At 40.2% G+C, this 26,107-nt stretch overlaps 5 protein-coding genes across 5 annotated transcripts; 2 read left to right on the top strand and 3 right to left on the bottom strand.

The window, feature by feature from the left end:
- Positions 1-4,944: 4,944 nt before the first annotated feature.
- Positions 4,945-7,291, bottom strand: EAF02_007819 (uncharacterized protein; the record flags this gene model as incomplete). Its single annotated transcript, XM_038903867.1, has 6 exons — positions 4,945-6,052; positions 6,099-6,236; positions 6,286-6,836; positions 6,883-7,039; positions 7,093-7,169; positions 7,220-7,291. The coding sequence occupies 6 exons, from the start codon at positions 7,289-7,291 to the stop codon at positions 4,945-4,947; spliced, it is 2,103 nt and encodes a 700-aa protein (XP_038756148.1).
- A 1,431-nt stretch (positions 7,292-8,722) lies between these two features.
- Positions 8,723-11,255, top strand: EAF02_007818 (uncharacterized protein; the record flags this gene model as incomplete). The annotated part of the gene is made up of 6 exons (XM_038903866.1): positions 8,723-8,846; positions 8,972-9,319; positions 9,378-9,550; positions 9,605-10,377; positions 10,506-10,681; positions 10,796-11,255. 6 exons carry the CDS (start codon positions 8,723-8,725, stop codon positions 10,930-10,932), a joined length of 1,731 nt encoding a protein of 576 aa, XP_038756147.1. The 3' UTR covers positions 10,933-11,255.
- Positions 11,256-11,748: 493 nt separating this feature from the next.
- EAF02_007817 (uncharacterized protein) lies at positions 11,749-12,832 on the bottom strand (the record flags this gene model as incomplete). The annotated part of the gene is made up of 2 exons (XM_038903865.1): positions 11,749-12,523; positions 12,660-12,832. 2 exons carry the CDS (start codon positions 12,830-12,832, stop codon positions 11,749-11,751), a joined length of 948 nt encoding a protein of 315 aa, XP_038756146.1.
- A 2,534-nt stretch (positions 12,833-15,366) lies between these two features.
- On the bottom strand, positions 15,367-19,908 carry EAF02_007816 (uncharacterized protein; the record flags this gene model as incomplete). Its single annotated transcript, XM_038903864.1, has 4 exons — positions 15,367-15,406; positions 15,464-16,818; positions 16,871-19,530; positions 19,767-19,908. 4 exons carry the CDS (start codon positions 19,906-19,908, stop codon positions 15,367-15,369), a joined length of 4,197 nt encoding a protein of 1,398 aa, XP_038756145.1.
- Positions 19,909-23,351: 3,443 nt separating this feature from the next.
- EAF02_007815 (uncharacterized protein) lies at positions 23,352-25,114 on the top strand (the record flags this gene model as incomplete). Its single annotated transcript, XM_038903863.1, has 2 exons — positions 23,352-24,278; positions 24,329-25,114. The coding sequence occupies 2 exons, from the start codon at positions 23,352-23,354 to the stop codon at positions 25,112-25,114; spliced, it is 1,713 nt and encodes a 570-aa protein (XP_038756144.1).
- Positions 25,115-26,107: the final 993 nt, after the last annotated feature.

Below are 26,107 nucleotides of genomic sequence, written 5' to 3'. Positions count from 1 at the left end.
TATTCTGTTACTAGAAAATGCAGGCATGCATTTTTGATATAGAAGGTAAATATAGATTAGTTTATTCAAAAGTCTATTTATTAGAATAATTATTATTTAATAATTACTAAATTATAGTGTTTATATTAACAATTCGACCACCCATTTGCATAATGCTTTTATAGTGTATTATAATGTGTAGATTATAACAAGAGCAATAACACTATAAAACATCTTATTAAATATTATAAGCATTATCAAATGTATAGCAAGTCACTCGGATATTTCAGGTTTATTCTATTAGAGGATACTGAATTTAACTATACTATATATATCGATATTATATATATTACAAACAAACTAGTTTTACATATTATTGATAAGGCAATATATTATTAAGCAGCTTGGTTTTTTGAAAATATTTCAGCTAAGCATATATTCGATATTCTTCGAGAGTGCTGGATTGATGTATATATGAGATTATCAGATTACATTATTCATAATATAGGAAAGAACTTTATAAATAAAGAGTTTATTTAAAATGCAAAATCTATATCAATCATTACTAAGAGCATACCAATTGAAACACATAATTCTGTAAGTATAATAAAGAAATATTATTACCCCCCTATACTGTACATACAAGATTTTAACTAAAAAGCTTGAAGATAAACAATTTGATAAAAACAATGATTTTACAAATAACAATAAAAGCTGTGAATGATATAGTTGGACCAAATAAGCTTGTTCCCACACTGCTAGTTTATGGGATATACCCTAGATTAAGTGATATTAATCCACCAACCTCGATAATTATTCAACACACAAAAACTACGAAGAAAGCTATGACAGAAGTACATTATATACAAGCTAAGAGATAGATCACAGAAACACTCAGATTGAGAAATGGATTATCCATGACATCAGTCCTTACTCTAACCATTTAATTTACAAGTTTTAGTATAAAGAGAAGGAAAAGGTAGCAATACATTAAACAAATGAACTGGATTATATACTCTGATTGGAACGGATAGAGAAACATGTAAAATGGAACTCACCAATGGACCGATTAAATTTCGATCTATGTCTGTACGACCTTTTTATGAAGAGCTTGAAGAAATCGAATCGAATGATAGTAATGATACGAATAGTAATAACGACAGTAATACTATAATAATTGATACATCACAAATAGAGATACTATAACCGCAAACACCACTGCTAGCGGTACAACCAGATATACAATTATGTTATTACATGAGAAGCAACTTGACTAATATAGTCAATTTAATGGATATCAATATTAAGCTATTATTACTATAACTAACTATATTCTTGTAAGATGATACACCTACATGATATAAGAAATTATAATACAAGAAAGTTAATGAACTAATAAAAAATGGAGTCTTTAAAATTGTCTTAAAAACTAGTATATCACTTGGAACACGACTATTTAAATTATGATTTATTAACGAAATAAAAGAAGAAGGTATTGATAAAGTATACACGAAATCACGATTAGTAATTCAGACATACCAAGATGCAGGCAAAACCATTGTTTTGATGCAATCACTGATTATTCAACACATTAGCTAGTGTATTATACTTACACTTGCCGCTATTTTGCGAGTGTCAAACAAGTATATTCAGGTTTATTTACAGAATATTATATAAATATACATTCAATCAATTATAACTTTGAACAAATCTATTTATATAGAAGCACCAGAAAAGGTTGGACTTGATTTTGGATATATATTATATATCATAAAGCCCTTATATAGTGTACCAGAAGCAGGAATCACTGGTTTGGGAATCTACCATAATCACTATAGGGATAGGCTAAATATGACGCAATCTATATATAATCCTTGTTTACTTTACTCTAATAACGGTATTGGTATTGTAGGACTACAAACCGATAATACTCTTATAATTGCAGATGAAAGATTTGCACAATTAGAACAAAAGCAATTGGAAAAAGCCAGATTTATAGCTAAAAATAGAGAGTAATTCATTGAAGATTATTCACTTAAGTTTAATAGTGATTTAATTACTTTTAAAAGTAATAGAATCTATCTGAATCAGAAGAAACAGTGTAATAATCTTCGAATAGTTATACTAGGGAGTATTGATATACAGAAAATAAAGGGAAAGATTCGAAAGAATATCACTTCGAAAAATCAATATATCGCTCAATACATAAAAGGTGTGTATATCACAACAGTATATCAACCAAAAGCATTATACCATCTTTCAGTTACTATTCAGATAATAGATCCGAAGGAAGAAGATGCTATTAAGCTTAATAAGGTTATCAAATAACAAATGAATAATCCAAGAAGAGGATTAATCTTTATACCTCTCGACATGGATTCTATCGATTTAGTTGTCTTTACCGATATATCCTTTGCTAATAATACTAATCTATTATCGTAAATCGATTATATTATATACCTTATAGACAAATACAGCAATACTAATATCATCCACTGAACATTAATCAAATACAAAAGAATCACTAGAAGCGTATTAGCTTCTAAGCTATATACACTAGTTCTAGGTTTTGATATCGGAACTGTTATTAAGAATACTATTAATACTATTCTCAAATCTAAAAAGTAAATACCACTTATGCTTTATACAAATTCTAAGTCACTATATAACCTATTAACTAAACTTGATACAAATATAAAAAACGACTCCTGATTGACATTATAGCTCTACAACAATACTACAAAAATAAAGAGATCACAGAAATTAAATGGATTGACGGGAAATCGAATCCTGTGAATACTATAACTAAAAACAATACATATCAAGCTTTAAAAGACTTAATTGATACTAATAAAATAATTATTAAAATAATATATTAAATGGAAAGAGAATAGTGGAAGGGGAGTTAAGAAAGTAAAAATAGAATACTATACTTAAGATTGAATAATAGACTTAGACTTAAAGCACATAATCTATTCAACTTAAAAATTGCCAGTATCAGGATATCAATTATGTGATTTAAAAAGGCATTATATTACACTAGCATATATACTAGTGTATACACTAGCGTTAGCACTTTTATTATATCAAGTACTAGCTTTTTATAGTTAATAATGATCAAAACGAATAATATAATCAATTATATTAATAAGAATGAAGTACTTTACACTTTAATCAACACCAAATTGATATCAACAAGAACCAGTCCACGACTCATACATCAAGCTAGTCTTCCGAGAACTAATGATTCAGTCTCCAGCTACCAATGATACTGCTGGTATCACCTCGGTAGTGAATTTGACGTCTTTGTAGTAGGTCTAGTTCATTGATTCGTATGGTGTGTTCTGATAATCTAGGTTAAAGTTTTCAGAGCCATATGTAATATGCCTGGTGCTAGCGCGCGCTCACTTGCCATATTTACTCGTATCACAACAGATGTACTATTGAATTTAACTTTTACAATCCGGAACTACCTTGTCATTCCTTAGATATGCTATTTCTCATCAACTGATCTTCTGCCAACAAACCTATTCGATTCGCATCACGTATATTCTACAGTTTGAAACCAGCTGAGTACATTGAAGCATGCTTGAAACCTCAGGTTGAGCTTCGATGATATAAATGAGACCAAGGTCGATAATTTTCCGAGAGAAAAAAACGGATGAGATGTCGAAGTTGAGGAAAGGGTGGGAGGGCAATGTTGTTTGTACTATTCAAGTCTGAATACCTAAGACAATCTAACTCACTTATCATTTTTACAAAAGCAAAAAACGAATTCATAATCCTGTTCAAGACGGAAGTAGAATGTAAAATGTTCAAATTAAGATCAAAATTAGAGATAAATAGGTAGATAAGTATTATTGGGAAGTAATAAGAGCTCCCACGGTCTTTCAAAATGTCATCAAACGCCTCTTATCAAAATATTGAAGATGAATCTATCGAATTTTTGAAAATTAATCCACACCTCTCCATTTCCTCTGTATTTCGGTTAATATGATTCTCAAATCTTTCCACATCTCATTAGCATTATCTTTCACTTGTTGATTGATAACTACAGCAATTAGCAGAATTGAATCCTGAGTCGTAGAAAGTTTGGGTATAGCAATAGCATCTAACATCCTATTTTCCTCCCTTTCAAGAAATAGTATCTGAAGTTCCTTTGCGACAACGTAGCCCCCAAACCTTAATCCTTTGGTCTGATACTATCCAGATTCCACTCTATATTTGTGTCACCCCAAACCCGTTACTGAGTGCGAGATTTTCGAGATTATATACAAAACAATAGTCTCAGATCTGGTGAATTGTAAGATTGATGGGAGAGAGCCATCAAGTTAGATGTAGGTAGGTTTATTTTTGTAGAATTTGGGAATATGTTGTATATTTTCAAATAATATAATAATGAGATAGTATACTAGATCAAAAGAAATCACTAATATAAACTTTAATAGCTAAATATTCTATTAAAGATATCTGAGATTGTCCAAAAAACTTATCCAAAAAACAATTAATTTTTGTTTCTTTCTTTCTCTTAAATATATACTTAAATCATATTATCACTTGATCTACATTATCTGAATTTCCAATTACTAATACTTCAACTCAACATTCCTTTAGTTATTACTTGTAATCTTTAAATGATATTTATTAGAGTTTAAATTCGAGATTCCCTTTGAATAGGTACTTTTGTATATAATATTTGGCGATAATCCAGGAGATACTATCTTGCTCCGGTCAACTGATAGATCTCATGTGTACATATCAGCTCAATAATTGCAATTCTGAAGAAAGCAATGGAATTTTTCAAAACATCTATCAATCCATCATGAATCACAAACTTTAAAGTACTCAAAGAAAGCGGGAGCCACAAATCACCAAATATCTATCAAGTAAAAGGACTTCTGTAGAGTTTATTTCAATTCAATTAGTTTTAGTATTTAGACAATTTCCCACTCGATCGTTTCAACATCACCCACCCCCCTCATACCACACTCTCGGCTCGATTCCGCTGTCAGAATTCATATTTAACTCCGGAAACGAGTAGTTTGGGTTCCATAAATCCTCTTCCATACTGACGCCAATGTCAAAGTCAATCATCTGGGTCATCTCTTCCCAAAACGAAGTATTCATTTCAAAATTGTTGAAACCCACAATGGGGTCAGCAGAAGAGCCATTTGGAACCAGTGGTTGTGGTTGAGAAATTTCAAACCCATTTGTATCCTGTGCTGGAACCGTAACTTCCTGATTAGCCGCGTTATCCCCCTCCTCGGTGACATTTCGACCTCCTTCTTCCCGGCTTGATAACTGTGAATTGTTGGCTATCTCATCGTCATTTTTATTACGGTCCAAGATCCTCTCCTGACAAATGGTGAGAATTTGTAGACCTGATTTTGCCATGGGGCTCCTTTCTTCCATCATCTTCAACCTGCCTATCGATTTCTCGATTGCAATCTTCATTCTTTCCTTCAGACCATTTTCCAAACTCGGTGATTCTAATACTATCCCAGACAAAACTATTCCACAATCAATAGTGTTAAATGCCAGGGTATAGATCCGATATTGATGTGGTTCCACTGCTTTGAAAAGTTGATCCTGAGCGTCAAGACAATCTAATGCAGCTTTTATGGATGCAGTTCGACTTGTAGGATGAATTGGTGCATGAGGCCTATGAAGTGCCATAAGAAATGAATGCGCGGAATTCGCTATTGCTAACCTCTGGCGAGGAAGTCTTGGTTCTTTCATATCCCATGATTTATCTGGATTTTCTGGTCGTAGAGCAGGCGGTAAAGCGCCAACCATGGAAACAATCTTGTTGTGAAGGTTTGTGATAAAGGAATAGTCTTTTATATGAGGTCTATGAGCACCAGCCGCTAATAGTTCATGAATCATCTGAGCTAGAGAATAGTGAAACAGTTGAGCCGAATAAGTGGATGGTGGGGAGTGAGGATCCTGCAAATTTGCTGGAGTAGGTATGGTTTTCGACGGATCATTAGGAAATGAACAATCAAGTGGTGTTTTGATTGTACAATCACTTGCATTGATTGAGCGAGGTCTCCCAAGCATTACAGACATATGACTGACGACAATTAGCAATGTGTCAAGGAAGGATCGAAGTTGCTGACCTGTCCCAAGCGAAGAGCGTTACCCAAAGTCTCCTTTTGTATTCGTCATACCAAAGTTTCTCCAGTCCAATCCCAACATCCTCTCCCGCAACTTTTGGGATTGAAGCTTGTAGATGAAGTCCTAAATCTTGGGCCTGTCTGAGATTCGGTCAGCATGATGAATAAATGAGACAGAAAGACCACAAACCTAATTGCACTACCCAATAAATGCCACGCTTCTGTGCCTCGACTATAATTCTTCAGCCAACCAGATTTCAACAAATCATGTTCGACGCCTGTTATGGTAGAAGAGTGTCTTCCCAAAAGAGACATTATCTCCATACCAGTTTTACTATACTCGTGAGAAAGTCTATCACAATCCAATAACGTTTTCAAAGTGAGTGTTTTTGATGCTTCTGTATTTGGGGGTAAGAATTGTAAAGAAATAGCAAGAGTCTGGAATAACAATGCAGGAAAATATAGAAGATCTTTAGAGATACTTCCAAGATCCGATTGCCCACTTAAAGTATTACGGATCTCTTGCCATGATTTGAGAAGATTCCGAAAGTAATGCTCTTCTAGTACTTTGAGATACCAATGTAATTCTGAGAAGAATAAGTCGACAAGCTCAGAGACAATAGACTGAGATGGCAATTGTATCACTAAACTCAAGAATTTATGTCGTAAACCAGGATGGGATAATGAATTTGATGTAGGTGTTCCCATGAATGTGGAAAGGTCATCATTAACATGAAATGACTGCTTCTGTCAGGTCGAACCATGGACGAGGAAGAAGAAGAAATACCTTCTGTAACCCAGTAAACGAGCTGTTATGAGAAGCATATCCTACTTGATCAAAAAGATCAGATGGTGTTGAGCCTGACTTCAATATGATTTCCTCGTCTCTTGTACGTTTGTTTGATTGTCCTCCAGTCGTTGAGAGATCTTTTAGATCTTCGAGTCTATCCTTTTCATAAGAACGTTTTCCAGTCACAGTTTAAAATTTATAACATACGATGATGGGTTGGAGTAAGAGCACTTATCCGGAACATTTCGAGAAATGCAAACATCACATGGTTGACCACGATTGCACTATTTGACTCGTTAGAGGCAACTCTTATCAATGATATATCATATCTTACCTTTTGCTTTCTCCTATAACATTCCCAACACGTCTTTACTACACGTCTTCGTTTCTGTGGCTTCGTTTCCATGATTGATTGTTCAGTGTAGCGGTATACATGTCATGCGTAGGTAGATTGATGAAGAAAATGGTAAACGGTGTGGTTGATTTTCGTTTTCGTCACGTGAAACTGCGCTTTGAAGCGGAGTTAACGTCGTTAAGACCATGAAGCTATCTATATTTTGCCTCGTAATTATCCTCGTATCTTTTCATTGCCAAGCCTCGAATATGTAGAAACGCAGTCGAACTCGCACATTCGAAGGAACTCAGTGGTGACAATCCGACATTCGAATTACAAAACGTGAACGATATGATACCCGTCTCCATTTGCTCCACAACGCAATTCGAACGAAGAAGAGCTTTCCATGTTGATCTATATCTTCATCCCATCTGCAATTGTATAACCGCACTTGCTAGCTATCTGCTAAATGTTCGCAATGTCTCTGGAGTCTGGAAGGTGCCATGCTGTATTGATGCTCTCTGAGTGCATCAAGTAGAATGGCGGGGCTCAAGTTATCCTCCATTATGCGACTTCAAAGATAGATGTACAAATTCTGAATCGTATAGAAGCATCTTTCTGGAGTTTCGTTGCATTCCGTGGTCATCGGATCTCCTTGAAAGTTGTACAACTGGTATACGAATGGAAATCTGCCCGTCAGAAAGGAATGAAGAAAAGAGCATGTCTTTGCTTTCTAGCTAACCTCGAGTGGGAGTAATCGTGTTCTTTCTTGGATCGCTTTGATTATCGGGCTCATGTACCAGTCTCAATCGTTATGTGCGGAGTACATCTTAACACTGCAGAACAAGCAGACTCGTACTGAGCTTCAATCAAGTGCCAGTAGATGCACAGCATCACACAAAATAGATAGACCTCACACCTACAACCATCACACTACCTATTGCATGATTCAATCCACCCTTTTGCTTCTCTGCATTGAATAGCCCTCCTAAATTCTATACACGTTCCCGGAGAGTAGATAACGACATACAAGAAACTTTATCCTGCGAAGGAATACGCTCATCCACCGATATTATGTCAATTATCACCAATCTTTAACATAACATAATTAACATATTGATTAATCCTTGATGTTGATCGTCTCGCTCACAATTTACCCGACCCCAATGACCGTCCTTCCCCGCAATTTTACCGGATGTGCCGGTTTTTATCCCAAATTCGGTTGGATGAACACCTGCATACGATTTCATCATCACCCGTCACTCGTACAAGTAACTTGCGGTGTATATCTGAAAAAGTCTATCGACCTCAGGTTACATCGGACGAATAGCTCAAGTGAGTTTAATGTCCTATCCTTGATTGACAGCTCAAAATAATGGATACATGCAAGTGACTACCCCGCATGGAGAATAAGGGGAAATTCCCACATTACATATATATTCGAATGACACTGCTGTTTTTGAGTGGAATACGATTAGGTACTCTCTTTTGTCAGAGGTAATCATGAAGATCTTCTTATGGTCATTGTCTTTTGGAACTGTTTTGTCTGCTTCAACAGCTGCCACTCCTACGACGACAGCTGGAAGTGCAGACGCGTTTACTACGAATATTAATATAAATGTTCAACGTGAGTCCGTTGGCGTTTTTCTGGTTCATCGAGAATTGTACATGCAACATGCCTCGGTGCTTTTCAATTCCCTTCCCATTCTTGATGACTCAATTCATCACGCAACTAACTCACATCTATTCTAGAACTATGGGATTTCTTTGTCGGTCCGGTAGAAACCGCAACAACCAATACAACCGTCTCCGCGACTCCCGTTCCAACATCCGAGCTCATTCCTCCACCACCTCTCCACTATTCCCCCTTCCCAGGTGGTGCTCAGGTACCTTTAACCCAAAAGAATGAGTCCTGGAAATTTCCTTCTGGATTTTGGTGGGGTGTAGCATCTGCAGCCTACCAGATCGAAGGAGCAGCTGCCGATGAAGGTAGAGGTCCTAGTGTTTGGGATGTGTTTACTCATAATGCTGCTGCGACGGAGACCTTATTCAACGATACAGGAGACGTTGGTGATAATCAATACTATATGTATAAACAAGGTTTGTTCACTAATACTCCACACTAAGTTTAGATTGATGGAGAGACTAACAGCAATAGATATCGCGAGAATTGCAGCGCTCGGTGTTCCATACTATTCATTTTCCATTTCTTGGTCTAGAATTTTACCATTTGGAAAGGGGCCGGTCAATGAACTTGCTCTACAGCATTATGAAGATCTCATTGATACTTGTATCGAGTATGGAGTTCAACCCGTCGTTACACTCTTTCATGTAAGCATTATTCAAACCTCATCCCATCATTATATCCTAACTTTCTCTTTCCAGTGGGATACCCCTCTCTTCCTCCAAAACTCTTACGGCGGCTGGCTTTCTCCCAACATCGTCGAAGATTTCGTCGCCTACTCCAAGATAGTCTATTCTCGCTATGGCAACAAGGTTCCTCACTGGTTTACCGTAAACGAACCCATCGAATTCTGTGGGGAGTATCCGTTTCCCTCTGGCTACTTCACCCCCACCACCATCCCTTCAGAACAACAACGCTTTTACTGCGGCCACCATGCACTTCTCGCACACGCTGAATCCTACCATCTCTTCAAATCCCTGGGACTCAACGGAACCCTCAGTTTCAAAAACAACGGCGGATACAAAATTCCCCTCACAAATTCCTCCGAAGATGCCGTCGCCACACAGCGAGCTTGGGATTTCAACGAAGGCTGGTTTGCTAATCCTGTTTACATCAATGGAGACTATCCACCCTATTTAAAAACCTATCTGGATACCATTCCTCTCACATTCAATGAAAGTCAAAAGGCATTGATAAATGGCACTGCGGATCTATTCGCTCATGATGCGTATACATCTTCATATTACATGGCTCCCGATACGGGAATTGACGCATGTACTTCTAATTCTTCGCATTCGTTATTCCCCGGCTGTTTCAATTCTACGAACATCAATGCAGACGGGTGGTTAATTGGAGCGGCGGCAGATCCGTTGGCAAGTTGGTTACACATTGCTACAGATTGGGTACCTACGTTTTTGAAATATATTCAGGATACTTGGCCTAGTAAGGGAGGCATTGCTGTTTCTGAGTTTGGGTTAGTTTTTCGATTTCCAATGATGTCTCGCTGGCTTTTCTCTTCCACTTTGATTTCTCGTTCATCTCTCTTACTTGTCTTTCCTCTATCTTATCCCATCAAACAACTAACCCCTCTCCACCCCATAGTTTCGCAGAGCCCTACGAATATCAAAAAACGCTGCTGTCCGATATTCGAACCGACACAAGGAGAACCCTCTACTACAAACAATACATGGAAGCCATTTTAATAGCCATCAGCGAGGGAGTCAACGTCGTTGGATGTTTAGCTTGGAGTATCATGGATAATTTAGAATGGAGTTCCGGTGGGTTTTTTCCTCTTCTCTCTCTGTGAATCTTCATCGAAACGCTATGTTTCTCCACCACAGAGAACTTCTACTCGTGTAGATACGAAAGAGCGATCGCTAATAAAAATACAGGATACCACGTGAAATTCGGAATGCAATACGTGAATTTCACAACCGGAGAACGCTATTACAAATCGAGTTTTTTCGAATATGTTAACGCATTCAAATTATATGCAGAGGACCCGGTGGTCCCGGTTTATGTTCAATAATCCGAATCGAGATGGGAGAACGAATAAATGAGATAGATGAGCTGAATGGACGCGAGAGAGTAAATTATTCGGCTGATGGGTGGTCAGAAAAATATATTCAAATAGGAGAGAAGAAACTTCAGACTGAAGTTGTACATCTAGGTATCAAATACATGGAATGGATACTCCAGGTCCTGAAATATCTGTATTCATCAAGCGGATCCTCGATAAATAATATGGTTTTTATGATATCAAAAGGAATGAGATAGCCAGTCATTATTAGATACTTCCCATCTATTGAAATAAAAGATAAAAGATATAAGACGATAAATCATACATATATCATCATCATTAATCCCCCATCCCCCGTATCATTTTTCAAATCAATGTCTTCCACGCACCAGACGAGTTAAATCAAATCATATCATATCATACAACATCAACGAATCACAACATCAAAACCTAGGTATCTAAAAACCCAATGTCAGAAACAGAAACAAAGAAAACAAAAATAAATAAAAAAACAATAAGACACTATAAAAAATGAGAGAAAAAAAATCTTCTCATCCGATATTGAAGTGAAGTCCTGTATTTTTGCTAAGATGACAACCCATCAGTCCATCGATTCTTTTTCCGTGGTAGAGAACAGCCCAATCTCATCTGTACGTATATTTCTCCATATGCCATTCTCATTCTCATTCTCATAACTCATGATTAGATCTTTCAGTAAACTATCTATCTATCTATCTATCAATTTCTCTCATTCTCACATCTTCTCCTTCCCTATTCTTCACCCTCCCCCCTTCTCCCTCCCCCCCCCTTCCCAACCCTCACTCCCTACGAAATCGCCAAAACCAACGGTCCCGCCACCGTAATATCATCCGTCAACACCCCGGTAGCCGGCATCTGACTCGCCAAATTCAGATACGCATCGCCGGCCAAGCCCTGCGGCACCGTACACGCCCCATTCGCAAAAGGCGTGAACGCCGTTCCGCCCGTCTGTCCACCGTTCGTAAACGCACAGGCGGTGGCCCCCTGCGCCGTCGTCGTGAGCTGCAAGGTGGAGCCCGGAGTAACCGCTTCATTCGCCGTCGTGAGCGTCACGGCCGGGAAGGGCGTGACTGCCAAGTTTGAGCCTTGCGGACAGGAAGAGATGAAGGGGGCAGCGAGGGAAAAGACGTTGCGGATTCCGAGGGGAGTGTCGAAGGCGGAGGGGACGGCGGAGACTTTCGACGCGGTGCGGATGAATGTTTGGTGGCGGGATTCGACGGTGACGATTTCGGCTGCGACGGTGAGCACGGCTTTGCTGCTGATTAGGGGCGCCGCACCCAGATAGGCGCTCACGCCGATGTTTTCGAGGACGTTGGCGGTAGCGATCATGTTCTGGGCGGTGGTGAAGCCGAAGTTGTAAGTACACGGTGCGACGGGTTGAGTGCCGGCGGCGGAAATGGCTGTCATGAGAGTAGTAACGTGGGTCGCTTCGGTCATGGCGACCATTTTCAAATTGGCGATGTCTTGGGTGGTGAGACCCAGAGCTGTGAAGTCCGAGTCGGGGAACTTGGCGAATCCTTGTTGGTAGAAGGCCGTTTCCAGATTCTCGAGAGTGAGGGCGCTGGATAGGGGGATTAGTTATGTTTTTTTTCTGGGAGAGATGTAGAAGGAAGGAATGACGCTCCGCTAGGCCACTGCCGTGGAGGCTTCTTCGCTTCGCTCTACTGAAAGAATAGGAGAGGTGAAAAATAACATACAATTGCAAAATATCCACATCCGTCAAATCAGCCGGTAGACCCGTCGCGGTAACCTGTCTCTTCACCTCGTACATCTTCAGCGCTCTCTCATTAAGCCTAGGTAGCGCTGGGAGAGCCGATGCTACTGCTGCCAACCCAACCACCGCTCCAACAAGATTTCTTAATCCAGGCATATTGATTTGATAGATTGATTGATTTTCGTTTTGAAAAAGAAAAAGAAGATATATATGTTTATAAAAAGAAAGATGTATGCAAGACCAGCCTGAGCTACAACACCTATAAAATTAACTAGAAATAATAAATTAAGCCTCTAACAGAATTAATAAATAAATAAATGAATGAACGAATTCAAACAAAAAGCAATCCAGTGCTTAAGAAATTAAATAGCAAAGTAAAAACAAAAAAACTTCGTCGTATAAAGAAAGAAAGTAATGTGATTCCAAACCCAAGAAAACGCAGGAGAAAAAATCCCGACATCCCATCATCTATATGTACCTACCTACCCTCGAGCTACCCCCAACCCATCCACCCACCCATTCATTACAAACCCCCAAGCGATACCAAGACACAGGAAGCAGCACTCCCGCTCACATGTAGCAACATGCAACTTGCTCCCCAAGCGTAATCTTGGCAGCGGTGCTTAAAACGAATCTCTGCGCTCTTCGCACCACCTCCTTCATCCGTTCCCTTGCATCACATCTGCCCCATCCAATCGCACACCCGGATTTCCTCGTCTATCTTTCCCAATGCGGGATTCCAAATAAGCTTATTTCACTTCTCGACGCAACTGGTGAAGGTGGGAATATGGAACATCGTGTATCCGCGATGTGGTGGAGGGCTGCCGGGATGGAGACGTGTGGGATTTGTTTCGAGTGCTTGAGCATTGGGAGCTAAGGGACTTATTAAGGTTAAGGTTATATCATCTGAAAACCGTTTTTTTTTTGCCATCCTTTTTTTCTGTCTCTTAATAACTCAGTTATTGATTTTTGCATCTCATCTGTAGAATGAAGGATTGATGGATGGATTCACACAATCCTCTCTCATACAAACTTATACTCCCCATCCCAATGAACATCACGAATACAAATCCGAGTACCGAGAAAGACTCACATAAGATTAATGACACTAAGAAAAAAGGAGCCTCCAGTCTTCAACCACCAAGAAATGCCATCCTCCAACATTCCCCCTCCAAACCACCCATCCATCAATCCTCACCCCCCTTCCCACTCCCAAAAAATCTCACACCTCACCTCACAACACCTTTTCCCTCCTTTCCCTCCTTTCCCTCCTTTCCCTCCCTTCCTTCCCACTTCCTCACCCATCCATAATCCATAATCCATCCATTACAAACTACAAACTAGCCGTATCACATTCGTTTCACATCCGTCAAGCATCTTAATCCCTGCACAACTTACCTACCTACCTTCCTATATCCAGTAAGCAATCAAGTACCTACCCCCCTACCCAGATAACTACCGGATCTAAGTTTACATCCGAGCCCGAATCCTGATCCTCATCGTTATCATCATCAATATCATCCTCATCATTATCATATTTTTTCTACTTCTACCATCCACCATAATCCATAAGGAAATACGAAGATCGATCATTCTTGCATTAACATCCACATCCGTCCACATCCTCTTCATATCCGCATCCACATAAACAAAAAATAAATAAATAACACACAACACACAACACATATCATACTATCCATTTATCAAGCATACTATCCGTTTATCAAGTACCTACTCCGTAGTACTCACTCATACCTACCTAGCGAGCCTATCTAGTAATTAAAAACTTCCTTCTACTTCCCCGAGTCTACAGAGTATATATAGGTTAGTTAGTATTCATGAGGATGGATTCTTTGTATATTGTATATTGTTTAGTATTTATCTATCCACCCATCCACCCATCTATCAATTATATATCCATCTACAGCACCATCTACATCACCACATACCATACCATTCCATTCAACCCCCCTCCCCCCTTCACTCCCTTCCCCCCACCCACCCACGTCAAGTATAGATATTGTAATCGTCTGAGAATTGCCGAAATCAAGGATCAATGTCGAATGTAGATCAAGGAGGAGGTATAGCACAGTATGGAACTCACAATGCTTGATATATGTCATCATCTCGGTATAGTTTTACAAAAATATCAAATTCGTATAGTTACAACACACAAGTAAGCCCCTTCAAAGACAAGATATTGATGATTTGAATTCATTTCTTTTCGCTAGACTATAAATGCATCTGATACAGAAACGCTAAAAAGCAAAGGAAATATATTCGAGCCTTAATCCCATTCTCACCCGATATATGATCCGAATAAAAAAGGCATACACTTTCTTCATACTATTTCCTTTTCCTAACTCGTTTCATGACCATTCACTTTTCACTGCATTCAAGTAAACCTCGTACCCATTTGATCCTCCTCAATAATTAGTCCGTCCTTTCTTCATTCATTCATCCACCTTTCATTCCCAGTCTCATTTTGATTCATCAATATGACAATCTGACAGTTAAAAAAGACCTATAAATAACCATTGGTCGGTATTATTGATTAAAATAACACAAACCAACGTGTTACGTCGGCAATACTCCATAGCCCACATAATGTATTCGTTTTGGTAGTCAAATAATTCGACATTATATCAACGCGTTCAAAACCTCGAGGGAGATGGTTGATTAGATTAGATTTAGAGTGCGTAAGGATTGAGCGATCTAATTGTGAGACATCTATAAATACGTTAGTTGACGTTGGACAAAAGTGAGACGAGATGTAAATAAACATACGGTGGACTCTTTGTAAGATCAGTCTTCAAAATAACTGGAACTCTTGTCATCTCCTTGACATCTTGAATGTATTCACCATCTTCTTCACGAAGGGTGAAATACTTCAAGTACTTCTCCTTGGCGCTAAGCTTAGCTTCAACCGGTTCGCCAGTTGGTACCTTTGAGTCGGAACGAGTTCGGTGAAGGCTAGTTGCGGCTGATATTGAGTTCTTGGTTGGTGATGGTGGAACACTTTGAGTTGGGCGTTCAGCAAGGGAAACACCGGCAACGCTACCAGCAATGTCAGAAGCATCATCGTCATCATCGAATAGAGCATCAACATCATCAGTTGAGATGGTACCAGTCTCCGTTGTCTTTCGTTGAGCTTCTTCGTGCTCCTTCTTGGCTCTCTCGGCAACAGCGGCTTGCTTAGCAGCGGCAGCAGCGTTGGTAGTTCTTTGAGATGCACCGGCCTTTGGACGCTCATCTTCTGGAACATATGCAGATGATGGTACACCCTTCTCCCAATACAACTCAAGTACTCTCTCATTCTTTCTGAATTCGGCCTTCTTAAGAGGAAGTTGATCGCAATGAACTCTCTTTTCAAAGCCAAACTCAGGAATTAAAACATCGAAAGCAGATTCGTAAACACAGACAACGATACCCTCACTGATAAGTTCACCACCAGCTTCTTCACGCTTTCTATCCATAATCCTACATGACTCGATGTGAACACTCTGTTCTTGAGCATTTTGAGATGAATCCTTCTTTCCGTTGCAAGACTCGGTTGTCTTGACGAGAGTCTCCATGTCTTCATTATATTCAATCTTGCCTTCAGAAAGAACAGCTTCAAGTTGACGATGAACAACCAAATCCGCATAACGACGAGATGGGTTAGTGAAATGAGTGTATAATGGTAAGTTGAGAGCATAATGAGGGTAAAGATGTGGTTGAGTCTTTCCAGCAATGAAATATTTGGCGCGGTGCATGGACTTGACCAATAGAGTTTCCATTCCTTTGCGAATGTCGGTATCATCAACCTTGAAAAGACTGTTTTGAAGACGTCCACTGCTTGAAGTATCGATTTCGTATCCAATTTTGTTCATGCGATCAGCAAATGTTTGAAGACGTCTTGGATTTGGTGGACCTTGTCGACGAAGGAGTGCCTTTTCAGGAAGGCCTTGGTAGATCTTTTGTGCCACATAAGAATTGACTTTGTTCATCAACTCTTCAATCAATTCATGAGATGGAGTAGAATCAAAGATATTTTGTTCCACTGGAACATTCTCATCATCTAATTGATAAACAAGTCTCAACGGTGCAATAGTCTCTCCATCAGAACCAAGACGAGATTCACGGAATTTTTGAGCAACAGCCTAGATGCGTTAGTACTTTGGTGGGGATTTGATTTGTGCATTGAAAACTTACATTGAGGATTTGAATATCCTTCACCTCAGCACCCTCGAGTTTTACATCGGTTTGGCCGGAAAGGACAGCATCGACATCCTTATATGTCAATTTGCCACCACTCTTGATGATACTCTTTCCGATCCAAGTCTCATCCTCGAAAACAGCGCCGGTTTGGGCGTTGACTTTGAATACAACCGAGACGGTGAGACGATCTTGACCTGGTGTCAAAGAGCAAATGTCCGAGGCAATCTTGGGAGGCAACATAGCACAAGATCTGTTCATCAAATAAACAGCAGTTCCACGTTTGCGTGCCTCTCTATCTACAAGAGAGTTTGCCTTGATGAAATGAGCAACATCAGCAATGTGAATACCAATTTCGATCTTTCCATCTGCTTCAGTCTTCACGTGAATAGCATCATCAAGTTCATTGGCACCATTTGGATCAATGGTAAAGGTCTTTTCGCTTCGGAAATCACGTCTAGTGGAGATGGAAGTTTCATCTTCCTTCTCCAAAGACCAATCATCAAGACCCACGCTACGTGTAACAGCATCTGAAAACTCGTCAGAAGCAAAGTTGTTGTCACGAAGAAGAGCGTCAGTCTCCACCTTCAATTCACCCATCTTACCAAGTTGCTCAACAAGGGTACCGAAAGGATGAAGAGAGGTGATTGGCCATCTCTTGATGCAAGCAACGAAAATACGATCAGCATAATCTTGATGCTTCTCAACAAAATCGCGTGGTGCTTGTTCAGTAGGGATGGCAATCAATGGAACACGCTTGTCGGTAGGCTTGAACCAAACAATCTTTGGCTTGTCTTGTTGACGTTGCTCTTGATGCCGTCCAGAATTTCCATCACGAGCTTGACGTTCAGCTTCTTGTTTTTCCTTGGTAGCTTGACTGGATGGTCGAAGGAGACCTAGGGTACCGGAGAACATTTGTCCGGCGACACGCTCAATGACTGCGACAATGTGACCAGCGTAAAGTGGCTTCTGTTCGTCATTGACTTCCTCTTCCTCGACGAGTAACAGACTCTGACCCTCGACTTCAACATCATCATTCTTCTTTTGGGTTGGTCGTTGTCTCAAACTTCCACGTCTTCTGAGTCCACCCTCTTGGTTTTGATCATCACCATTTGTAGAGTTGTCGCGATGATGATTGCGATCATTGTTTCCATTGCCCGATCCACCAGTTCGGGTATCAGTAATATCCTTGCGCTTCTTCTTTTCCTCCTTCTCGCGCTTTTGTCCCCAAACTTCGTCAACATCCAACAGCTCAACTGCAACAAGATCTCCCTCTAAAGCACGGTTACGATCCTTGCTACCACAGATGAAGATATCGGCGTCGAGCAATCCATCATGAGTAGTGACGTAAGCATCAGAACGATTCTTCTTGTTAACTCTTAAAATACCTGAAACGAGCTGACCATCGCCAAGAAGGGCGGGAAGAGTAGCCTGAGGAAGATAAGGGGTGAACAAGGTCTTGCGTTGTTGCTGTTGCTGACCTTGTTGCTGACCATTTTGCATACCCATTTGTCCATTCATTTGTTGAGAAGCCTGCAATTGCTGCTGAAGTTGATTAAGTTGCAAAGGATTCATTTGTTGAAATCCTAAACCTTGGGGCATGATCATCTGACCTTGAGCGAATTGAACCAATTGAGGTTGACCTTGGTATTGAAATCCACCGATGTTACTCATGGATTGATTGATAGATCCACGATTACGGTGACCTGGTTGGAAACCACCTTGGTTTTGTTGACCTTGGAAGTTACCCATTTGTGGTTGTGGATCTTGAGGAGCAGCATTTTGAGGTACTTGATTTCTCCAGTTACCATCAAAGTTTCGGGAAGAGTTACGAGCATGCCCAGCTTGGGCACTGTTTCTTCTTCCAAAGTCATTGTTTTGACCTGCACCATTGTCTGTAGATCCTTGTGTTGATGGGAATTGAAATGAGCCACCACCTCGTTGAGATGATCCACCTCTACCAGTTTGACCACCTCCAACAGCCATACTTTGACTTCTGCCATGAGCACCACGACCACCACGCATAGCAGAGCTTGGGGTCAAATGATTGCCGGTGCTCTGTGCGGGTTTGTCATCGCCTGGGCTCGCATTTTCTGAATTATCAACACCAGTCGATGTAGCTCCAGCTGCACCAGGAATAGGGAATTGAAATCCAGAAGTAGTCCTCTTCTGTTGTGCGATTTCAGCTGCCTTCTTGGCTTCAGGCAAGGCAAGAGAATGACGTCTTTGATGACCACCACCTGGAGGTCCTCCGCCACGACCACCTCTTGTAGATTGATTTTCACCACGGTTGTTGTTTCCGCCAAAGTCTGGAGCAAAGCCTTGGCCAGCCGCACCTGAAGATGGAGCAGGTGGTGGGCCTGCCATAGCCATACCCATATTTGGAAGTGCCGATTGATTACGACGATGTGAAAGAGGCTGGGTAGGAGGCACTCCCATGGGTACATTCATCTGTTGCGGTTGTAGCTGATTAGAGAACTGGAATGCATTTTGGTTTTGCATCTGTTGTTGCTGTAAAGGATTGAAACCTTGGCCAGGAGCAGCAATATGCGGGTTGGGAATCATTCCCATGTTGACATATTGTTGATGTGTAGCTTGAATCTGCTGTTGCTGTGCTTGTAGAAGCTCAATTTGTTGCTGAATAGCCAGTTGTTCCACTGTGAAGAGAAGAAAGGATTAGCATATGATATCGGATTGTATGTGAGAGGATGGAGAGATAATGATGCAATGATGTGGTATGTGAAGGAACCCTTTGCAAAACTAATTAGTTCATTGATTCATGGCTATTGCTTGTAGTTTTTGATCCCCGGGTATCACAAATGAAAGATGAATGAAGGTACGTCACTGAGAGCCGGGAGGGATGGGAAGAACAGAAGAGAGGGTGAAAGCGTACTACTATTAGGGTTGGAGAACATGCTCATTAATGGAGTAAGTTCCGAGGGGCTTCTTCGATGCGCAATATGTAATCTTCGTCCGGTTGGACCAGGTACACCAGTTTGAGGTGCTTGACCTTGCGGCTGCTGTTGTTGCTCCATGACGGAGAGACTTGGTTACACTTCGAGTGTGCGATGACGATCCGAAAAGAGAGAGTTATGCGATGTCTGCGCACGGTATGATATCTGAATGTGTGGATTGATTTTACAAATCAAGTCCCAAGAAATGATTGTATTATCAATACTAAATGAATTGTCAGCAAATGAAGAGAATGAAGGGATTCTCTCTGCGAATATGTGTTGTGTGTGTATGTGTGTATGTGTGTATGTGTGTATGTGTGTATGTGTGTATGTGTGTATGTGTGTATGTGTGTATGTGTGTATGTGTGTATGTGTGTATGTGTGTATGTGTGTATGTGTGTATGTGTGTATGTGTGTGGGCGGGTAAGGTAGGAAAGTTGGCTTGATAGTGCGGAGATGTCTTTGCTTTGGCAACTACAACTAACTAGCTTGGGAGGCGACTCAAAGTTGCGTACTTACACTCCGTAGATTGGTAGGTGTACTGTCAAGTTTCCCACGTAGCTGAACCGCTAATAGGATGATGATGGTGAAGGAATGATTCTCGGGGTATTCTTTTCGAGTATGCCAGATATATCAATTTCTCGATATAGCTTCCCGGTCCACGTTGAATCTTGTGATATATTCGTAGTAGTAGTAGTAGCAGGTAGCTATTGTCTTTGTTGACGACTATTTCTGGTGGGACAAGATAGATCCGTTTTAAATGTTGTAATAAGGACGGGAGAGAAAATGGTGTAATGTAGTGTAGTGTATTGTATTGTATTGTAGTGAGAGAAAAGTCTTGGAGTGAAGGTCTGTAAGAAAGAGAATGAATTGTTGCATTCAAATGGGCGGGAAGGAAGGGAATTTGAGAGATGGAAATGTGAGAGGTAGATGTAGGTAGGTAATGTTGAGTGGAGGTGGGAAGGGCAGAAGGGAAATGTATCAAGTGGACCTTGGACTGAAAATCGGTTACTGATACCTGGTAAGGTGGAAGGGACTAGGTAGAGAAGAGTATAATAATAAGGTATAAATAGTATAAATAGTATAACAGGTATATATATATCTTATATAGGGTATCTTATATAGGTATCTTATATAGGTATCTTATAAATACCCAGTAGACTACCTCTCTCCTAGGTGGATTCAAGAGAGAGATGGTTCGTGCGTTTATCTACTTTTTGACGGATGGCTTGGATGGAACAGGTAACTTTGCCCGTTGGGATGGATTGCTTACTCTGCATTGGACGCTTGGGTGAATCTACCTTAGTCATGTAAAAGGTGTGATCTCTCTGTAATGTTCCGAATATCATCCAAACAGTCTGTATTATGATTAAAATGAATTGATGGGACCTAGGTCGATGGGTGAGTCGGTGGATAGTCGGGCCCGATTGGGTAGAATTGAAGTAGATGTGCCGAGTACTAGGGAGGAGGTAGAATTGGAGTAAATAGTTATACCGGGTAAGTAGAATTGGACTAAACCGAGTAGGTAGAATTGAAGACGAGGTACGAGTAGAATTGGTGCCGATACCCTCGTACCTAGGTAAGTAGTGCTGGATAGCTCTAGAAATGGACGATATGTGTGAGGGGTTATGAAGAGATATCGATATCATTCAATCGGATAATACCATGACTATCTTCTTGGTATTTCCTCCTAATCCATACTAGATACGTGCTAGGTAGACAAGTGAGTAATTATGATGTGATATTTATATGGTTAGTAATAAGTCTTTGGTGCAGAGCTGATCTTCTGAATGAATGGGGATCTGGATCTAAGAGATACTAGATGAATCTATATCACAAACCATTGGCTCTATATACCATCTCGATTCTGCATTCTCCATGCTTCATGCTCATTCATCCATCTCTCCATTCGTTCGTTTGCATTGAGCAATCCTCGGTGTTTGACACAATCAAAGAAACTTCCTCCCTCCTTCCCATATAAGTAAGATCTTACCATGTGGTTGAAAGGAAGATACAAGCCAGTCAACGGCATGAACCTTTTACATATTCCACACCTCACATTGGGATTCCTTTCAATTGCTTTCTCTTTAGCCATAACCATGATAGATGCAAAGGAAATAGATCAACACGACTACCAAATATACTTTTACTTATCTGCAATACTTGGTTACTCCATTCATCACTCCTAGGTAGGTATTATATCTGCTTACCTACCTACCTATTAATATCTACGAGGGACTTACTAGGTAATATCTCCTACTCCTTATCAACCCCCAAATCACGTACCGCTAATCGTTCCTATTTGATCATCATGATGAAGTCAGAGTTTATATTTAATTACACTCGTTCCTTGGAAAAGAGTGTTCCTACGATATAAAAACATCACATCATTCTACTAGGGACCTAGTAGGTATCATTGCGCACGATCACTCGTTGAATCTCTGAATATGGGAATCCGTCCCCCTTGGCAATATTGTAATAAAAGTACGTCCGGACTCCACGGAGACCCAAACACATCCAGGTTGGAAAGTATGTGATATGTGAAACAATGATTCAATTGGCCAATGCTGGAAATGAAATTGGTGAGCATGGGATTGAGCTCTTCTATTTGATGGATATTGCGTGGTCTTTGTGAGTCTTTTGTCGTTTCATTCACATTCATCTTCACATTATCGGAAGAGGTAGAAGGAGGTAGTACCCAGTATGGAATCCTGATATATAAAGATGGGTACCAAATATAAAACATACTACGACTCAATAGATATCGAGCATTGATGACAACCTTCCCCTCTTGGGAAGCTCCAGCTTGAGAAGCTTTGAACCTCTTTGATATCCATGAATCCATGATGTCTTTATCTGTCCGTCAGTAGCGAATAGTCTTTGTGGCTAGATACCTTGTCCCTTGTCCTTCTGTACTCCCCTAGCATCTCCAGGAATTCATTTATTTCTTACTTGGATATAGCTTTATGGTTAGAACTTCCCTTCCTCACCGACCGAGAGAAGAAAACGACCTCGGAATTTAGACAGTAAGAAAGAAACAGTCAAACTCAATCTCCTGAGGCTCAATTCACCCAATTGGATGCGTGCCACCGTCGTAGAATCAATCAGACCTCCATATTATTCATGTACAATGCACAAGTATACATCGAGAGAATCTACAGCCAACTATCAAGCTCTTAAATATAGAAACATCATCAATCCCTCTCGGCCATTTCACTATCAATCCCTGCTTATATAATCCCTGTTCATGCAAACCACCAAGAGCACCCGTGGACCACCGGCTAACTACAGGATAGCTCTTTCCTGCAGCTCGAAGCTACCGCCTTTTGGCAAAATACCAATGTCATGTGATTATCAAGAATTCACCTCCAAATTAATTCCATATTAGAGGTATTGCTTTTGCAACTCCAACAATCTTTATTCACACCTACAACTCCTGTCTTTTTTCTTGTAAATTACCATCACATCTCTCTTCCAATCTGCCCGATATTTTTGACACTCTTTATGCTACAGCGAACAGAACAATGGCTACCAATCAATCTTCTAATGAAGAAGATGAAGCCTTGAGAGAAAGTTATAACTTCGTCCCAGTTCCTTCAGTTTACGACCACGATATAAGATTCGAAAATCGAAATACCGAGGAATTGCATCATGGGATCCTCGAAGCCGCGCGACTGGAACATGAAAGGGTGCGGAATGAAGCTATGCGAATCTTTCAAATCACTCTCATACACGAACAACAACTCAGAGCCCAACATGAGATCAGAGCTGAAGAGGAGAGATTGCGGATTGAGGAAATGCGCTTGAAGATTGAGGAAAATCGCGTCAATACGGAAAGGCTGAGCGCATTGGCAGAATTAAAGAGGAGAGAATTGGAAGAAGCTGCAAGAAAAATACCCATTGTCCCTCCGAAACCTCCTACCCCTCCACCAGTAGCTGAAGTTCCTCGAGCTCCTGCGCAAACAGCCTCGAACCCGTCTCAGAATCAATCTCAACCTCTCCAACAGCAGCAGCAACAGCAACAGCAACAGCCGCCACCGCAGCAGAATAATAACAGTGGAGGGGGATTCGGCGCGCCCAGTCAACAAACCAGTCAAAGCAGACCTCCTCAGCAAGGTAATGCCTTTTCGCAACCTCAATCTCAAACCCAACAGCAAACGAATGGATTCTCGAGCAATCAACAACAACCACCAAAACAGCCATCCGCGCAACCTACACCTCAACAACAACCTACCTCTACCTCAAAACTATCAGCTTCTTCCAGGGATCATTTACTACCAGGCGTAGAACGTTATGTTGAAATTCATAAGAATCTTAAACAATTACGGCAATACTTGGTGACGGAAGGAAAACAAAATATACCATTCAAGAAGATGTTGGGAGATTATCGAAGAGCAATTCGACAAACTGTTGGACAATTGACTGGGGAAAGAGGTGCAAATAGGGAGTGTGTAAGTTTGATAATGCTCACTTACTATGGACGAGCACTAATATTTGATAGATCAATAAAATCGTGGCATTACTTGGAGAATCTCTTCGAACGGTACAATCCCCAGGAATCGACCCTAGCAATTATATGGTATCGAAACCAAATCCTGTACAAGGAGCTCAAAATAATGGAGAACAACTTCCCTCTCTATTTATCTACCTTCTCAACTTTTTTTCGAAATCTATCGTTTCTCAATTTATCAATGAAGCAGGTGTTCGACCAGAAATGGCAGATCCTGTTGGTGTTATTGCCGTCTCGATATTTGCTAGAGATGAATTTTTATGGAGAGGTACTTCATTAATCGATATCCTAATGGCAAAAATGCGCGTCTCCATACCGGTAGTATTCGGACTTCGTGGAAATGATAAAACAGAAGAAGGAAGAGCTCGAATAGGATGGCAAAGATTAGATGATGGAAGTTGGATCGACGAACAAGCTCACAACAACAGAATGGTGGGATTAGCAGCAGGATATGCAGCTATTTCTCTCCGTGATTTCTCAAAAGTGAAACTCACAAATCCATGGCCACCAACATATTATTGGAGAGCAATTGCAAGTATTGTATCTACACCCACAGAAGAAGCTTCTTCAACACAATACACAGCTTTGAGATCGATGATTGAAGGCTGGGAACAAAGATTCATAGAACTCTATGGAGTTCAAGCAATTGCCGCTTTGAGAGTTGCTCTCGTAGATTTCCCAGCTCGCGCTCCACCGTCGGCAAAAGTGGCAGCGGGCTCGTTGAGTGTGTTGGTGGATAAATTGGATAGGGATAAGGGATTGACGCTTGCATATTGAGGGAAGAAGGGAGGAGGGGAAGTGCTTGTATAGTACGTTAATAGAATAGATGGAATGGATTTGAATGTTGAGGAACTTAGATTTGCATCAGGAGCTGAGAGGGGAATTTTTGAGTTGTGTGGGGTTCTTCTTTTTTTGCATGAGGGGCGTTAGCGAGGGATGGTTGGTTGAATGGATGATGAAGTTTGTAACAAATACTTCTCATATTGGTATGGGAGATTAGGAAATTCAGAGAGAGAGATGCAGAGTGAGATGCAGAGAGAGATGCAGAGAGATGGAAATGGAAATGGAAATGGAAATGAGATTTTCACGTGTAGCGAATTATATACCCAAATGAATGGAAGCATTTACAGCATTTACAGCATCTCAGATTTGGAACCTTTACGTCGAGTGGAATCTTAAGTTGGCTTCTCTAAGGAAGGTATTTCTCTTGAAATCATATCATATTATATTATATCATATAACATTAATACGCATATAATGAATACAGCGTTACATCACCTCGAACGCCTTTTCTTACACGCATGTTATGTTCTTCATTTTATTCGTCGTCGTCGTCATTGTTATCATCCTCCTCCTCCTCTTCATCCATCATCATCGCGACAAGGAACAGGAATGATAATCCGGGGTTCATATCCACATTCATATCTATGCCCTTAATCATCGTCATCGTCATGGTTATAGAAGGGAGCTGAAAGATGAGATGTTGAACTTCCTAGGTAGGTAGGTACTTGCTTGCTGCTTTGGGTTGAGAGGTTAAGGTTACATTGGAACGTGTGTTTGTGATGTCACTTGATTTTCTGACGTTACTTGATATACCTAGGTATGTATTACTTGATTTACTGATGAATATTAATCGATAATTAGATATTACTTGATTTGCTGACTACTTGATTATTCTTCTTGTCTTTGGATTTTTGTGCTTACTATATATATATATATGTAGATAAGTAGGTATATATAGATACTGAGTTTATATTTATATTTATACTT

The sequence above is a fragment of the Botrytis sinoallii genome, assembly GCF_014898435.1.
Source record: "Botrytis sinoallii strain Bc 23 chromosome Unknown BSIN_014, whole genome shotgun sequence".
Taxonomy (NCBI): domain Eukaryota; kingdom Fungi; phylum Ascomycota; class Leotiomycetes; order Helotiales; family Sclerotiniaceae; genus Botrytis; species Botrytis sinoallii.
Note: the sequence above shows the minus strand (reverse complement) of the source record. Positions and strands in the feature narration are given on the sequence as shown.